The following is a 14,582-nucleotide window of genomic DNA, read 5'->3' on the forward strand; positions in this document are numbered from 1 at the left end:
CCTGCTGAAGCCTGAAGGCACTAGGCTCTCTTGCTTCCCTGTAACACTGTCTGGCCATAGTGGCAGTGAAGGAATGGAGGCATTCACTTCTGTCTGGGCTTGTGTTCAGGTTCATGTACTGGACTGACTGGGGAGCCAGCCCAAAAATTGAGTGTGCAGGTATGGATGCATCAAACCGCTTGGTGATCATTTCCTCCAACTTGACATGGCCTAACGGCTTGGCTATTGACTACGAGTCACAACGCTTATACTGGGCTGACGCAGGCATGAAGACCATTGAGTATGCCAGTCTGGATGGAAGCAACAGGAAGGTAAGGAACCCGTCTTTGAGGAGAGAATCTGGAGCATGAGATGTAAGTCCTAGAGCACAGAGTCCTGATGGCCCCTGCCTCTCTTTTCTGTTGAAAGTGAAATCTCCAAATCAAGACGTGGTGAGCTGCTTTCATTGAGAGAGAAGGGCTCCCTTGCAGTTGCAAACTGTGTGTGAGGGAACCTTCTTCTGGGGGCTGATGTTTCTCCATCACTGTCATTTTGCTGTGACTGTACATTATGATGTTGAGAAGGGGCAAGGGAAGCCTATTCCCCTTGCTGACTTCTTAATAAAGTTTTGGGGGGGGCTGGGGGTAATCTCTCCAGGTGCTGATTGGGAGCAATCTGCCTCATCCCTTTGGACTTACTCTTTATGGCGAGAGAATCTACTGGACAGACTGGCAGGCCAAAAGCATCCAGAGCGCAGACAGAAGGACTGGGCAGGCTCGGGAAACATTGCAGGATAATCTGGAGAATCTTATGGATATTCATGTTTTCCACAGGCACAGGCCACCAGGTACAGAGCTCACCCCAATCCGCACTGAGCTGAGAGCTTACTCAGGCTCTAGCATGTGGCACAGGTTTCCTGCAGGGAGCTGACCTGCCAGCCATCAATGCTTTAAAAGTCTGGGTGGAATATGAGGGCATGAGAATAACTCTCCTCTTGGTATTTAAGGGCATTCTAGAATGCTATAGCTGTTGCACCCCTTTTTTCTGCCTGTGCTACTGGCTTATAGATTCCTCATCCTCTTTCCTGTAGTACATACAGCGTGTGAAGTTAACAATGGAGGCTGCAGTCACCTGTGCCTTTTGGCACCTCTTCCAAAAGGTTACAGCTGTACCTGCCCTACTGGGATCAACCTGCAATCTGATGGCAAGAACTGCTCTCCTGGTGAGTCCTGTCGTTAGGATCCTCATTGCAGTTTTGTAGCACAGCTACATTTTCCTCCTGCCTTGTTAGAGAACAAAAAGCATTTTTATGTGCTTATTTGCTTTACCCCTTGAAAAACTCATTGATGCCTGTACCTTCAGTTTGAGTGGTGATTACTGTGAAGAAACTTACTGACCAATAGATTGAGGCAGAAGAAATTTTTCTTGAAATGATGTTGGGCAGCTAAACCGGATGTCTCCCCATGCTTTTGCCCTAATTTTGAGGTGAATTCTTTTTTAACTACAAGGTGCTAAGTTCCTCAGTATGTCTGTACACACTCTTCCCACGCACTCTCTTTTTGAGGATTGTGGACGGCACTCAACTTCAGGCTGTGGTACATCCACTTTTTCTCCTTAGCAGGAAAAAACTCAATTCCCTTTTCCCACACATTTTAGCAGAAGTAACTCTTCTATGAGAGTTTTACATCCTTTTCGACTTGGATGTAAAGAAGCATTCAGAAATGCTCAGTAAAGCTTTTGTACCTAGACTCCCCCGAGGTCTGCCTGAGACTTCCCCTTTTCCACTGGAGTGGATGTCACCTTCAGAATGTTCAATAAATTGTGCCTACAGTTGACTGAACTTGTTCCTCACTGTCACCTGTCCATTTCCAACTCTGCAGGAATGACCAGCTTTCTGATCTTTGCCAGAAGGACTGATATCCGGATGGTCTCTCTGGATATCCCCTACTTTGCAGATGTTGTCATCTCAGCCAATGTCACTATGAAGAATACCATTGCGATTGGAGTGGATCCTCATGAAGGTCTGTGCTACTTAGTGCATCTGACTTTCTGTTTGAAAGGCAACGAGTGACTTCATATCTAAATATCTGAGAAAAGACCCAGGCACAGATCTTACTGAAGGTTGTGAGTTTGGGTAGGTTTTTTTTTAGTTTGTGCTGCAAATACTCCTTTCCAGTCGGAAAAGGAATGTCCTTATAGGAAAACCAAGAACCCCAACGACGTGGAAAATGTTGCCTCCTGAGTGAGGTTCCCATGCATTTTGGATTTAAGACAGCTTTTCTCCTGCTGCACCCTTTTATAGCAGTAGACCTGAGACTCTGCCTATTTGTATATACTAAACATCTGATGCTGTACTGTTGTACAGAAAGGTAGATGATCTGACTGCTGTCCTCTGGGACATTTTGAGAAATCAAATGTGAGACTCTGTATTACTAGCTGATAATGTGTTATGGGTTCTCCGGCCTGTAAAGGTCAGAGTGCCAGTGCTCCTTCATATTTTGGGAAAGATTCGAACATGATAATTTGTACTATTTTATCACTGTACCTTAATAGTCTTGTGCTGCTGTTATTCCTGTGCACTCAGAGCTGTTTTTAATGGTGTAGCTGGTGATGAGATATCTGGGCTTTTTTTGTAAGGATTTTGCAGTTTGGTTGTTGGGGTTTAATTTGGCTTGGCTTTGTTGAGGGGTATTCTTAAATTTCTCTTTGTTTTTCCACCCAGGAAAGGTTTACTGGTCAGACAGCACACTGCGGAAAATCAGCCGGGCTGCCCTCGATGGCTCACAATTTGAGGATATCATCACTACAGGTAAGAGAGATTTTCGCCTGGGATCCTCTCGCCTCCATACAGCATAAAAAGAGAGATTCTCTGATACCCTGGTAGAATAATCTCCTAAGTTTTCAGTGGAAGGGCAAGCAAAGCCTAAAGCAAGTGCCTGATAAGGTGGACAAGAAAAATGCTAGAACAGAGAGGATGAGCATGAGCAGTGATCAATATACCTTTCTGTTTTCTCAGGTTTGTTGACTACAGATGGGCTGGCTGTGGATGCTATTGGCAGGAAGATATATTGGACAGACACAGGAACAAACCGGATTGAAGTGGGCAACCTTGATGGTTCCATGAGGAAAGTCTTGGTCTGGCAGAACCTGGACAGCCCGCGGGCGATAGCTTTATACCATGAGATGGGGTTAGTGTTGTCAAGAAACTATCTAGGGGCTTAGGACAGGATTTCTGACCTCTGTTTCCATACTACTTGCTGTGTTTTCCCCAGGTATATGTACTGGACGGACTGGGGTGAGAATGCCAAGCTGGAACGCTCAGGGATGGATGGTTCTGGACGTATGGTGTTGATCAGCAACAACCTGGGCTGGCCTAATGGACTAGCAGTGGATAAGGCTGGGTCCCAGCTGCTCTGGGCTGATGCACACACTGAGGTCTGATTCTCTTCTTTAGCATTGTCGTTCATTGGGTCTTTGGTAGCCTTGAGGCTGTACTGAAGCTCTTGAACAAGGGGAACAAAGCTTTTAGCTATGGGGAGGGTGGACTTGAATAATATCACTTGCTTAGGCTCTGTTTCCCACTTGATATAGTAATTGCTAGCAAGAGAATTGGTGTTTTGAGTATGGGGCTGATGTTTACTTCTTTCTTTAGCGGATTGAGGCTGCAGATCTCAATGGTGCTAACCGTCGCACCCTGCTGTCTCCAGTGCAACATCCCTATGGCCTCACTTTGCTGGACTCTTATATCTACTGGACTGACTGGCAAACTCGTAGCATTCACAGGGCTGACAAGGACACTGGTGCCAATGTCATTTTGGTGAGGGCAAACCTGCCTGGCCTCATGGATATTCAAGCTGTTGATAGGGCACGGCCCCTAGGTGAGTTGCCAGGCTGCTCCCAAATCAGCGTGTGTCTGTGATGACTAAGGGAGCCCTTCAGAGCTGTCATTAAAAAGAGTCCTTTAGTGTAAAATATGAGTGATATAGTAACTTCTCAAAAATCAGCTTTTTCTTTTCTTCTTCCCTCTTGCACTTCTCCCTGTCTACCCAGCTTTGCAGGTCTGGTGTTAGTTTATTACTGGGTTGGGGCTTTTGACCCCCTTCAACCCATTTTCTTCACTGGATTGCACTGACAACCTCATCCTCACACACAGCAGAGCCACTTGCTTAGGAGAACTGAATGAGTCGTGCCCTATTAGGCTTCACCAGTCTACTGGCATTGGACAGTTTCCCTTTTTTAACTCCAAAAGGCACTAAGTCCTCTTAAGCTGGTTGTTGAAACATTATTTCAAGTTCTAGTAATTTTTTCCCCCAAAATTGCAGGCTTCATCTTCCTGTTTGCCACTTTGCTTTACAAGATCTCTGCTTCTTTGACTCCTCTGAATATATCATGCTCTACAACTATTCTATGCCAGAGATATATTCCTTATGTTGCGTTTTGGGGATCCTGTATGACCCCGTCTTACCTCCTTGCTTTTCAGTGGGAGTTGTTGTTTTGTGCTGTAGCTTTGTTTTGGTGAAATTTCCCCAATACATACTTTTACAGAAAACTCTGTGATGCTTCTCCTGTGGCTTCTAACAGTAGAACATCATTCTTGACAGCATGTAAAGCTAACCAGAAGTCTAGCTCTTCTTGCTCCCCACACCTGTCTTCTGGGCTTATACCCTCCTAGTAAATGTATGCTGGGGTTTTTTAAAAAGAAAAGTATGACCCCAATATGTCAGGCACTTTCAGCAGGCTTCTCTGATGCCTTTATTTACTTGCCACTGTGTGCAGCTAAGTTGAAACAGAAGCTTTTTTCTCAGTCTGGCCTCTGGTGGATTATCATGCTGCTTCCCCACAGGGTTGGATCTTTCTGTCCGCATTACCATTTGCAGCACGAATCAAGCTAAACTGCAGCTGTGTGAATCTATCAGCATTTGTCTGTTCCTTTTGCCATGGGAAAACTGTGATTAGCAAGGAAGGCAGAACAAGATTGTGCTCCTAATGCTCCCTCTTATTCTGTATCTTCCTGTTCTCCTTGCCTAACCATGCCCATACCCACCAAAAATCTTGGAGGGGAGGGAGGCAGTCTTTGTATGAAGGGCTTTAGATTCCCGGCTGGTCTGGGATGGTAAGGATGAACTCAACTGCTAGCAACCTTTAAATTAATGTAACATATGTAACCTTTAAAGTAAAGCTTTGGTCTGTGGGACCACACTGATCCTTAAAACTATGCTTTCCCTGTTTCTGAAGGCTTCAATAAATGCGGAATTCGTAATGGTGGCTGCTCCCACCTTTGCTTGCCTCACCCTGCTGGCTTCTCCTGTGCCTGCCCCACTGGCATCCAGCTGAAGAGAGATGAGCAGACATGTGACTCTTCTCCAGAGACCTACCTACTTTTCTCTAGCCGAGCTTCCATCCGTCGTATCTCGCTGGACACCAGTGATCACACAGATGTGCACATACCTGTCCCTGAGCTGAACAACGTAATTTCTCTGGACTATGATAGTGTGGATGGCAAGATATACTACACAGATGTTTTTCTTGATGTCATCAGGTGGGTGCCAGTCATCGGCTTGGCCATTGCCCAGGTCACCCATCTACTTATGCTGGTTGTGCCACAGAGAGCTGTGGAGGATACCAGTTAAGTAGATCAGACTGAGGTGCTGGCAGTACACCACTGCTTACACCTTGGCTTTGGTACACAGCATCGTGTGTATTGCCAAACTAAATGCTAAAGGTGTTCAGCTGGACACTATGGGGAAAAAGGTATTAGGTAGGTAGGAATATGCAGTGTCCCTGTGGTTGATTGGGATCACCCATGGAGGTGTGAAAGCTTTCTGGGAGCTACCTGTTCCTCACTGCCGTTTGTTACTGACTTCCATCCAGGCGGTCTGATCTGAATGGCAGCAACATGGAAACTGTTATTGGTCAGGGTCTGAAGACTACAGATGGCCTGGCAGTGGACTGGGTTGCCAGGAACCTCTACTGGACAGACACAGGACGCAATACCATAGAAGTAGCTAGACTGGATGGAAGCTCAAGGAAAGTGCTGATCAATAACAGCCTGGATGAGCCCCGAGCCATTGCTGCCTTTCCCAAAAAGGGGTAAGTATGGTGTATTGGTGGGGCAGGGAGAACAGCTGTGCGGAGGCAGGTAGGAGGAGTAGGTTGTGGGCGGAAGACACATGCTGTGTGAATCTCAGGTACGAGCAAAGGACTGACTTCTTGGGAGACAGATGTAATCAGGCGGACAGTGAATTTGAATGTTGGGCAGGTAGCTGGGAGAAGCAAGCTACAGACCACGTGATCTTTTTTGAACCTGAAGAATCTGGTGATTTAATTCCTAACTAAAACGTTCATTAGGCTAAATGAAATGGTTTTTTTCTTCTTACACTTGCGTTTTATCTCTTCAGGTACCTATTCTGGACAGATTGGGGTCACATGGCTAAAATTGAACGGGCAAACTTGGATGGCTCTGAACGTAAAATCCTGATTAACACTGACCTAGGATGGCCCAATGGATTGACTTTGGATTATGATGCCAGGAGGTCAGTGAAAGATCTTCTTATACTTGCATAGGGTTAAGGGATGTAATGAATTTTTTTTTTTAGCCACCTTAGATTGGTTTATTGGAGTAGCGTTGTGAGTTCGTTTGGGTTTTTTTACGTCTGATCCATGTTGACTAGTGAATGTCTAGAAAGTAAAGAGGGATTGTATAGATGGAAGCTCACCTCTTTCCCGGTTCCTCCAGGATTTACTGGGTGGATGCACATCTCGATCGCATAGAGAGTTGTGATCTCAATGGGAAGCTACGACAAGTGTTGGTCAGCCAGGTGCCACATCCCTTTGCTCTGACCCAGGTAAGAATATTTTCCTGCTGTCACTGTTCTTTTGATGAGTTTGGACAGTGGAGCTTGGGGACAGGGAGTGTTATGGTCTGGGGAAACTAAGATGACCGAGGGGATAGTATTTAAATCTTCTGTGCAAATCCTGTGGGGTGTAGACAGTCACCATCTTTATGATAAGAGAGGGAGGGTTTTAAAAGGCCTTTGTTTGGGGTCCTCTGCCACTGAGATGTGGTTTTTATAGATATCCTGTGTCTACGTGGCTAACTGTGCTAATGGCTGTATGTGGTTTTTTGTTGGGGTTTTTTTTCCCCCCTTTGCTGTCTCCCTGAGCAGCAGGGTAGGTGGATATACTGGACTGACTGGCAAACCAAATCTATCCAGAGAGTGGACAAATACTCCGGGCGGAACAAAGAGACAGTCCTAGCCAATGTTGAGGGACTGATGGATATCATTGTGGTTTCTGCTCAGAGACAGACAGGTAAACAGGGGGACCTTGATTCAGGCAAATGCTAATTAGAGACAAAAAGAACTCTGGAACCACTGTCCTGCTGTAGGTGTCAACCGAGGTTGGCATCCTTTCTTATACTCAAACTCTTAACGCATCTTACCTGGCCACATCCTTTGTCTGCCTGTGACATTTCAGTCAAGTGCATGTCAATGGTGTCTGTTACAGCTTTGATTAGCAAATGTCACTTTCTGTGTTGTTCATCTGACATTGTCTTACAACAGAAGAATGTGGGTTTTTCGTTTTCTAATCTGTGTAGCTGCGTTGACTGGGCTCCTGTCTAACAATTCCCAGTGCCTTCCTTTCAAGACTGCCCTAATCCTGCTTTCTTAGCAATCAGATGAAGGGCATGTGCCAGAGTTGGCATGGCCAACATGGCGAAATTGCTGGATTTCTAGGAAGTCTCTGTTTGAGCAGGAAAAAAAATTGTTGCTCTGTTGGTCATCTGCAACATATTTAGAAAACTGCTTGTTCCTTCCAGGTACTAATGCTTGTGGAGTGAACAATGGAGGCTGCACTCACCTCTGTTTTGCCAGGGCTTCTGACTTCGTCTGCGCGTGTCCGGATGAACCAGATGGGCGGCCCTGTTCTACTAGTGAGTTTACTGAGTGTCACTTGCGTAGTAGCTTCCGTAAGTGAGCCACTGCCACTACTTAGCATGTGAAGCTCTCCAGTGTATAAAAACTTATGCAAAGTCGTCTAGTGGAAGTAAGGTGGCTGTGAGCAACAGAGCCTTCTCTGTTCTTTTTGCTGACAGACTGGCCTTGGGATGGGAAAGCTGCTCATATAGGCCATTTCAGAAACTCTCTAGCTTACCAGGCTTGTTCATCTGTCCTACAAAGGTGGGGTCTTGCTTATTTTTCTCTATGGTACTAGTTCCTGGTGTGGTGCCCCCTGGACCTGAACCCACCAATGTAAGTGAGAGAAGTCAGACACCACCTGGCAGAGTAGGTACCTCAACAACCAAACCTCTCACATCTCTGGAAGCAGTGGAAGGAAAGTAAGTGCTTTTTTTCTCTTGGAATTGTGTTGTCAAAGTCACAGCTTGTGCAAGGTGCAACATGCAAGCCCCCTCTGGTTGTCATCATCCAAATGTACCTCTCTATAGCCAAAAGAGGCTATTCCAGCTCCAGACTTCATGATGAGGAAATCCGTTTTGACAAAGAATGCAGAACAACTGTTGAGCTGGCAAGAAACGGGTGCAGAGATCTTTCTGTCTATTCTATTGAAATGTATGTCTAGGCTGACTCTGCTGAAGTGTTAAAATTCTCCTTAGACTATGTCATTCATTTGATTGATTTTTGAGCTCCTATTTTTGAGAACCTAATTCTGAGAGGAGGAGAAGGGAGTGTGTTGATTTAATTCAGTGAGACATCTCAGACCTGACCCAGACATCTGACAAAGTGGTTCGGCCCTAGCCATGAAGGGGTAGCTTGTTTGGGGTGGAACAGAACCTTTGCAGTTCTAACATTTAAGTTACAATGCGGGTTGTTATGAGACTTTTTTCTGATAATTCCCTACAGTCTGCTATTCCTACTGTCCAGCAAAAATGTTATGCGCTATAATATATGGCTGGGTTATTTACAAGGCAAAAGTTCCACTTTGCTGAGTATGATGTATTGGACAGAAAGACCTTTGTGCTGACGCTGGGATGTTCTGACCTTTGTGTTCTGATAGGTAGATACATATGTGTACACCTATGTATCTGAGAGATGAATCTAGAATGACTCAGATAAAAGGTATTGCAGACCTGTAATTGATACATACGTGCCCACCCCCCTATACATATGTATATGGTCCTCTCTTCTCTGAATACAGAAGCATCATGAAGAGGAGGAAGGAAATATAATGAAGGAAAGTTGTTAAGCTGGGAATGGAAGGGACAGTACTGGACAGTGCTGACCTGTCCCATCCTGTCTTTTGATGTGTTTGATACCGTTGATACTACTTTCAGTAACTAACTGTCGTTTTGTCATTCAGCTGCTCTGACAAAGATGCTAGGAGAGGCTCGTGCACCCATGCTGATGAGGCGGTGTTGGCAACTGTGGGTGAGTTTCTGTTCTTTAACTCTTCTCCACCAGGATTGTTCCTCCAGGCGTGCCCAGGGCATTCCAGTCCAGAAACTCAGATTTCTGTAACTTGGACTTAAATTACTCAAATGCCTCCTGAGCACAGCAAAGTTGGAACATCAGCCATGGACATGCATTAGCCTATATGGGCAAATTCCAAATGACACTTCAGACTGCAGAATAGTTCTGTTTTCTTTCATCCCATACCTCATCTACTGGGCTCTTTCCATTAATGATATGATTCTTCACTGTCCCCTTTGTGTTTATTTGAGAATGGTTGAGTAGGATAATTGCCTCCCACTGCAGGAGCAACTTGTCAACAAAGGAGTCTAACTCACCCTTATCAATCCCATTACAAAAATCTTGATATTCCTTTGTTTACTGGGGCCTGAGTGGGAGGAAGGGTTATCATATGTTTAGTTTCGTATGAAGCCAAACAAAACCCTCTGCTAAAACCTTGATATGCTGACATTTTACTTTACATACTTCTGTACGGTATAAAACCTCTGTATTAGGCATTACAACAAGGTCGGTATATTACCCTTGCTGTTCACTTGCAGGAGGTGGTCTGCACATCAGCTACATTATTGGAGGTTTTCTCAGCATCTTGTTTATTTTGCTGCTTATTGCTGCTTTAATTATATATAGGTAAGTGATCTTTTTTCCCCCTCTCCTGGCCAATAGTAAAATCTAGGATTGTAGGAGAAGAAGGCTCCTGAAAGCTCTCCGTGTTTCTTTTGTCATTTACAATCCCTTCGTTCTCCATTGGAAGCAGTGCTTGAAGATTTTACTTGCAAGGTTTGAGACCTTGCCTGTGCCTTTGGACTGTTGGGTGTGCAAGTCTAATATTTGAAGCCTTATTGGCCAAATTTTCTGCAGAGAGCTTACGAGTTATGGACAGACTTGTGAGATAATTGATATCTCGGTACATGTGTGAGCTTGTGTGCTTTCTGTCAGGGTTCTTCACCAGTTAACGCCAGTACTGCTTTTGTGGTTACATGGCAGTGCCGTGCTGTGCTGGTAGCTAGCGAATGGGCTGGTAGCTGAAAAGCCGGGTGAAGCCAGCATTCTGTCTTTGCGGGACAGTGAAGATTGCTGGAGTTTTCCACTCACTGAGCACTTGAGAACTTTGGAACCTGGCAGTAGGGCCCTGTGTCTTTTCTGACAGCTCTCTCCCTCTAGGCATAATAAGTCCAAGTTCACAGGCCCTGGCTTGGCGAACCTAACCTACAGTAATCCCTCATATCGGGCATCTACCCAGGAGGTGAAGATTGAAGCAATTCCCAAACCAACCATGTACAACCAGTTGTGCTATAAGAAAGAGGTAAGAGCTGCTACTAAGGCCATGGGAACACAGCTCAAGCTGTGAGTTTTACAGGCCTTAGTATGCAAAAATGTTGCAACTTGTCAGCATTTACTTCTAGGACATAGGCAGACAGCTTCAGTGAATTGCCCAGACTCCTATGGAGATGAACCAGCAGCACTTCTTCACCAGTGAGCTGTAGTGAGTTAGATCTCTGCTTCTTCCCCACTCCCACAGTGTCTTCTGTTGCATTTGCATTGGGTGCTGCCCCTCAAAGTGCAGGAGTCAAAGGGAATTGTCCTCCTTGCACGCAGTCCTGGTTTGTAACTATCGCACCACTATTGCTTTGCACAGTCACCAGGGGAACCAGAGTCAGAAGGGGTTTGGTAACAAGAATGTGGCTCCTGGCTGTGCACTGCTTGGAAGGATTGGGATAGGTATCGTACTGGAGCCCCTATTAAATTAAGCATTTTAAAGGCCCTGCAGAGGTCTGCCCTGTGGCCCACAGAATGGAGAGGGTCTAGTATGGTATCTTGCAGCACTTAGTTTCTCCTCTGTTTTCTCCTCAGAAGCTTTCTTATCACTCAGATAGCTTCTCATCTTCTCTCTTCTGATTTCCGTCCACATCCTCACATCAGGTATCACTACTCTGTGTGTTTGATCCTATCTCCCTCACTCAAGCTCTGTCGTGTGGCTCAAGCTCCATCCCGTACTAATTGCTATTTCTTGGCTTTTTCCCCTGCTCTTACGTCCTTAAACCATCTCTGCTGTCTATCAAGACCGTATAAGTAATTTTCTATGGCTGATCCTTCGGTCTTGGCTTTGGCTACTCATGCTCAGTATGTAAGAATTTTTACAAAAGGACTACTTATGATAATCTGTTAGATCACTTAATTCCTCTAGCAGAGATCACAGCAAGACTTATGCAGAGGAGAGTTTTCCCTGGCTTTTTTTCTCCAAAAGCACTGTTACCGAAAATTGGGAAGAAAAACTCCTTAACACCAATGTAGCATTGAGAAGCATTTTCTTTGTCAGCGCCAGTGTGAGGGGAATATCTTCCTCAAATCTCGCACCCCGTATGTTACCCCAGCCAAAGCTTATATCACCCGTTTACGTACATATAAAGTATTTCCCCCCCAAATAATCATACATATTAAAAAACTGATTAATAATTTTGCATAGCTATTACGCATGCGGCTTGAGCTTAAGAAGGTCCATTTTGTGTACTATGTCGTGTCCTACCGGTCGCCAAAGAAATAGCATTTGAGGATTTTCATGGGAACTCTCCCATGTAAGGTGGATAATCGGCAAAGAAACTGTGTTATCAGAGTTTGTTGTGATTTACGCAGGTTTCAATCGGTCTCCAAAGAGCTTAGCTCGCCCTTTCTCTTCTATTTTGTCTTCTTCTGTGTCTCTCTCAGACTGTGAACTTGTAGTTTAGATTTTTCTCTTTTCTTTCCCAGACCACCAAGGTTTTCGTATCTCTGTTGTACAGACTAGTATTTACAAGGTAACATAACGTTTCCCCCCTTTTGAGATTTCTCTAATTTTTGGAGAGATCTCAGCATTTGTTCTGTAATGTATCTTATTATTTCCATATACTATTTATATTATTATCACATTCAGGTTTTTCTTCTGTATTGGACAAATGGTTAATAAGCCCAATGTCACTTGCCTGTTAGTTGATTTTAGTTTTAAATGTGTGATCCAGTGTCACTCTGAAGTTGCCCACACAGTGTACACTGGTACTATTTATAACTATTAATTTAGCACATTGTATGCAGACTGCTATTATCATGATCATAATCAATCAGGCACTTCTTTTATATTGGATAAATGGTTAATAACGCCAGTGTCACTTGCCTGGTAATTGATTTGAGTTTTAAATGTGGTGACCAGCATCTGTCCAAAGTTGCCCTCACAGTGTATCCTGGAGATGGTACAGTCTCCTTGCAATATTCTGGGAATGAAAGATTTTTACACCACCTATAGTGAGGGTACGATTCAGAAAAGCTACTTGCCTTTTAGTTAAAAGTTTGTTACATCTCCAATCAGTTCTGCTAATATTGACCATAAGACTAGTTCCCCCGGTCATGCACCAATCTAATTTTTCCCAAATATTTCTCTTCCAAGAGCCCAGTCCTGATTTTTCTTTCTTTTTTTTTTTTTTTTTCCTTAGAGCCACACATTCTGGGGTTGAGGATACATCTTTAAGATGATTTTGAGTGACACATAAATTCAATAATTCTATTGTCTGGACATTGGTTCTGCTTCCCTTTTCCAAAAACAATTCTACTCTCCTCTAGTCACCAAGGTGTTGCATCTTGAAGTATATCACTTCCTCTTTGTCTGCAGTTGTTATTTCATCTAAATAGTAAAGATACATTAGCTGCAATGAAAGCTTTAGAAACATTAGCTTATCCCTCTAGAATTGTCAAATTTAACCAAAGTTAGGATTAAATTTTCTTCATTTTCTGAACAAGACACTCTCAACTGATTAAAACAAATAATCACGGTTAGTATTAAAACCTGTGAGTAAGTCTTTGGAAAGGTCATGTTCTCAGTCCTGGAGCTGACCGAACCCGACTGATCTTTATCTTCAAAGGTTCATCACAAGTAACAGTCCATTGATCCGATGGCGCCGCCTTTACGTGCATGTAGTAAATTCAAGCAGGAAGCCCAGCTACCTTTTTAAAGATGTGTACGTTGTTAACAGAACTTGGAACCTGGTCCCTTCTATTTTGGCTCGAGAGGTTCCTGATTCCAAGTTTTAACGTATTCCCAGATTAAACATGTGAACCTTGTGATCTAGACCTAAAGTGGTTGCAGAAACCACAGATCTACTCAGTTCCCCTAAAACCTTTCCTAAAGTAATAAGATACTGAGTTAACTCAATTGACCCCTTCACTGGTTCCTCTCCTGGAACCACAATGGCCTGATACTGTTCACCATGTACGATTTCATATGGACTTACTTGTAATTCTGTCCTATGTTTTATCCTTATCCTAAGAAGGGCCAAAGGTGATGCTTTTGGCCAGCTAAATGGAGTTTCTTGACATATTTTACTTAGCTGTTGTTTTAGAATAGGAAGCCCAGCTACCTTTTTAAAGATGTGTACGTTGTTAACAGAACTTGAAACCTGGTCCCTTCTATTTTGGCTCGAGAGGTTCCTGATTCCAAGTTTTAACGTATTCCCAGATTAAACATGTGAACCTTGTGATCTAGACCTAAAGTGGTTGCAGAAACCACAGATCTACTCAGTTCCCCTAAAACCTTTCCTAAAGTAATAAGATACTGAGTTAACTCAATTGACCCCTTCACTGGTTCCTCTCCTGGAACCACAATGGCCTGATACTGTTCACCATGTACGATTTCATATGGACTTACTTGTAATTCTGTCCTATGTTTTATCCTTATCCTAAGAAGGGCCAAAGGTGATGCTTTTGGCCAGCTAAATGGAGTTTCTTGACATATTTTACTTAGCTGTTGTTTTAGAATAAAATTCATTCTCTGTATTTTCCCACTAGATTGAGGTCTTCATGGGGTATGTAAATCCTGTTTAATTCCCAATATGGAGGTCCTCGATCTGAAGACATTCCTAATGGGACCCCAAATCTATCTCTGATTTCTTTCAAAAGTAGGTTTACAACTTCTCTAGCTTTGTTGGTGCAAGTGAGAAAAGCCTCAGGCCATCCTAAAAAAAAGTATCTACCAAGATTAAAAGATACTTAAACCCTTCTGTAAAGCCTATTTGTTTTAGGATTCCACCAGACTTTTACTGAGATCAAGGGCAAAAAAAAGTCCTTGTTCTGCAACCTGTTTAGCCATGGCATTGGCCATCCGATTTCCAGTAACTACTGGGGTCTTTCCCTTTTGGTGCGCCTTACAACCCC

At 43.9% G+C, this 14,582-nt stretch overlaps 1 protein-coding gene across 1 annotated transcript in view; it reads left to right on the plus strand.

The window, feature by feature from the left end:
- LRP4 (low density lipoprotein receptor-related protein 4) overlaps positions 1–14,582 on the plus strand; it is a gene marked incomplete at its 5' end in the record, with an annotated part of 38,725 nt that overhangs the window by 16,789 nt on the left and 7,354 nt on the right. Inside the window, 18 exons of the mRNA XM_010137900.1 lie at positions 110–311; positions 637–826; positions 1,070–1,201; positions 1,860–2,000; positions 2,702–2,788; positions 2,996–3,167; positions 3,252–3,414; positions 3,632–3,857; positions 5,215–5,518; positions 5,851–6,069; positions 6,378–6,512; positions 6,716–6,824; positions 7,146–7,290; positions 7,799–7,912; positions 8,194–8,317; positions 9,298–9,365; positions 9,947–10,034; positions 10,569–10,710. Coding sequence (XP_010136202.1) covers positions 110–311; positions 637–826; positions 1,070–1,201; positions 1,860–2,000; positions 2,702–2,788; positions 2,996–3,167; positions 3,252–3,414; positions 3,632–3,857; positions 5,215–5,518; positions 5,851–6,069; positions 6,378–6,512; positions 6,716–6,824; positions 7,146–7,290; positions 7,799–7,912; positions 8,194–8,317; positions 9,298–9,365; positions 9,947–10,034; positions 10,569–10,710 — 2,761 coding nt within the window. The remainder of the gene's footprint in view (positions 1–109; positions 312–636; positions 827–1,069; positions 1,202–1,859; positions 2,001–2,701; positions 2,789–2,995; positions 3,168–3,251; positions 3,415–3,631; positions 3,858–5,214; positions 5,519–5,850; positions 6,070–6,377; positions 6,513–6,715; positions 6,825–7,145; positions 7,291–7,798; positions 7,913–8,193; positions 8,318–9,297; positions 9,366–9,946; positions 10,035–10,568; positions 10,711–14,582) is intronic.

The sequence above is a fragment of the Buceros rhinoceros genome, unplaced genomic scaffold, assembly GCF_000710305.1.
Source record: "Buceros rhinoceros silvestris isolate BGI_N320 unplaced genomic scaffold, ASM71030v1 scaffold2946, whole genome shotgun sequence".
Classification (NCBI taxonomy): domain Eukaryota; kingdom Metazoa; phylum Chordata; class Aves; order Bucerotiformes; family Bucerotidae; genus Buceros; species Buceros rhinoceros.